This window comes from Choloepus didactylus, chromosome 25 (assembly GCF_015220235.1).
Source record: "Choloepus didactylus isolate mChoDid1 chromosome 25, mChoDid1.pri, whole genome shotgun sequence".
Lineage (NCBI taxonomy): Eukaryota > Metazoa > Chordata > Mammalia > Pilosa > Megalonychidae > Choloepus > Choloepus didactylus.
Window position 1 is genome coordinate 3,058,466 of NC_051331.1, and position 2,001 is coordinate 3,060,466.

At 49.2% G+C, this 2,001-nt stretch overlaps 1 protein-coding gene across 1 annotated transcript; it reads left to right on the top strand.

The window, feature by feature from the left end:
• Positions 1-392: 392 nt before the first annotated feature.
• LOC119520611 (olfactory receptor 10H1-like) lies at positions 393-1,343 on the top strand. The gene has a single exon (XM_037818571.1). The coding sequence runs from the start codon at positions 393-395 to the stop codon at positions 1,341-1,343; it is 951 nt and encodes a 316-aa protein (XP_037674499.1).
• The last annotated feature ends 658 nt before the right edge of the window (positions 1,344-2,001 follow it).

Below are 2,001 nucleotides of genomic sequence, written 5' to 3' on the forward strand. Positions count from 1 at the left end.
AGTGAAGGATCATTTCATTTGGGGAAGAAATACAGATGCTGAAAGATATGGTCTTTGGAGTAAGCCCAATGGTGGGTTCATGTCTTGGCTTTCCCATTTCAACAGCTTCACCTTGGCTAAGCTGCTTAACCTCTTTGCATCTCTATTGAACAGTTCTTCACATTTTGTCATATTTGCTTCATCTTTTTTCTTTTCTTTTGCTAAAAACAAATCTACAATCCTCGTGAGGTTGCTGAGAGATATAAAGGCAGAGAGAGGGAGATCAATGAATGCTAGATATTACCATTTTTCAGCGGCAGCCCCTTCTATGATCCTTGGATGGTGGAAGTCGATGACCTTCCACATGCAGAGGTTGATCTCTCCCTGTCCACCCTCCCCCAGCCCCAGCCCCGATGCAGGGAGGCAATCGCTCCTCGGTGTCTGAATTCATCCTCATTGGCTTCTCCACCTTCCCACACCAGCTGCTTCCTGCCTTCTTCTTGCTCTTCCTGCTGATGTACCTGTTCACACTGCTGGGCAACCTGCTCATCATGGCCACTATCTGGAGCGAGCGCAGCCTGCACACGCCCATGTACCTCTTCCTGTGCACCCTCTCCATCTCCGAGATCCTCTACACCTTCACCATCATCCCGCGCATGCTGGCCAACTTGTTCTCCTCACAGCACTCCATCGCCTTCGTGGCCTGCACCAGTCAGTTGTTCTTCACCTTCACGTTCGGCTTCACCCACTCCTTCCTGCTCACCGTCATGGGCTACGATCGCTATGTGGCCATCTGCTATCCCTTGCGCTACAACACGCTCATGAGCCCCTGTGGCTGTGCCTGCCTGGTGACCTGGTCCTGGGCAGGTGGCTTAGTCATCGGGCTGGTGGTGACATTGGCCATTTCCCACCTCACCTTCTGTGGCCCCCATGAGGTCCACCATTTTGCTTGCCACGTGCCACCCCTGTTGATGTTGGCCTGTGGGGATGATGTGCCGGTTGTGGCCATGGGCGTGGGTCTGGTGTGTATCACAGCCCTGCTGGGATGCTTTGTCCTCATCCTCCTCTCCTATGCCTTCATCGTGGCCACCATCTTGAGGATCCCCTCGGCTGAGGGTCGGCGTAAAGCCTTCTCCACCTGCGCGTCCCACCTCACTGTGGTGGTTGTGCACTACGGCTTTGCCTCTGTCGTCTACCTCAAGCCCAAGGGCCCCCAGTCTCTGGAAGGAAACATCCTCATGGCCACCACCTACACCATCCTCACTCCCTTCCTTAGTCCCATCATCTTCAGCCTCAGAAACACGGAGTTGAAGAACGCCATGAAGAAGACCTTCCTCAGCAAACTGTGCCCTGAAAAATTGTGATGATTCCCTGAAGGAATTTCCTGGGGACATCTAAACTGAGTTACCAGATTTTACTGTTAGAAATGACACTCCATAATCATGTAATGACCCATATTTGTCTGATACTTTATGGTTTACTAGGATCATTGTAGGCAACATACAAGTGTACAGAAAAAGATTAAACATCATGCGTGTATTGGGGTTGAGGTGATGTGTGAAAAGACACAATGAACAGCAGATTTGATGATTCCAACCCACGGCAGGATTCTTTGTCATGTAGAACCAACCTGGAATATTTTTCTTCTCTTCACCAAAGTCAGGTGTGTGTGTTGGAGAGGGGTGTGTCTAATTACTCCCACAACCACAAACCCCCACTGCAAAGAAAGAGGAAAGATGTCACACCCTCACCCTCTACTAGACAGCAACAGGTAGCTACAGCATGCATTTTGTAAAACCTGGTGGTAACCATGCTTGCAGTCCACAGACCACACTTTGAATAACAAGGTTTACAAGACAGGAGACCTGGTTTCTTCAAGGAGTAAATGGCATGGGGCTATCATGGATTAAAAGAGGCTCAAAAGCCAAAGAAAAGAAATGCAATGCACGGACTTTGTCTATCTCTGATTTGACTAAACCAACTGGGAAAGGGCATTTTTGAGACAATATGGTAAATTTAAAT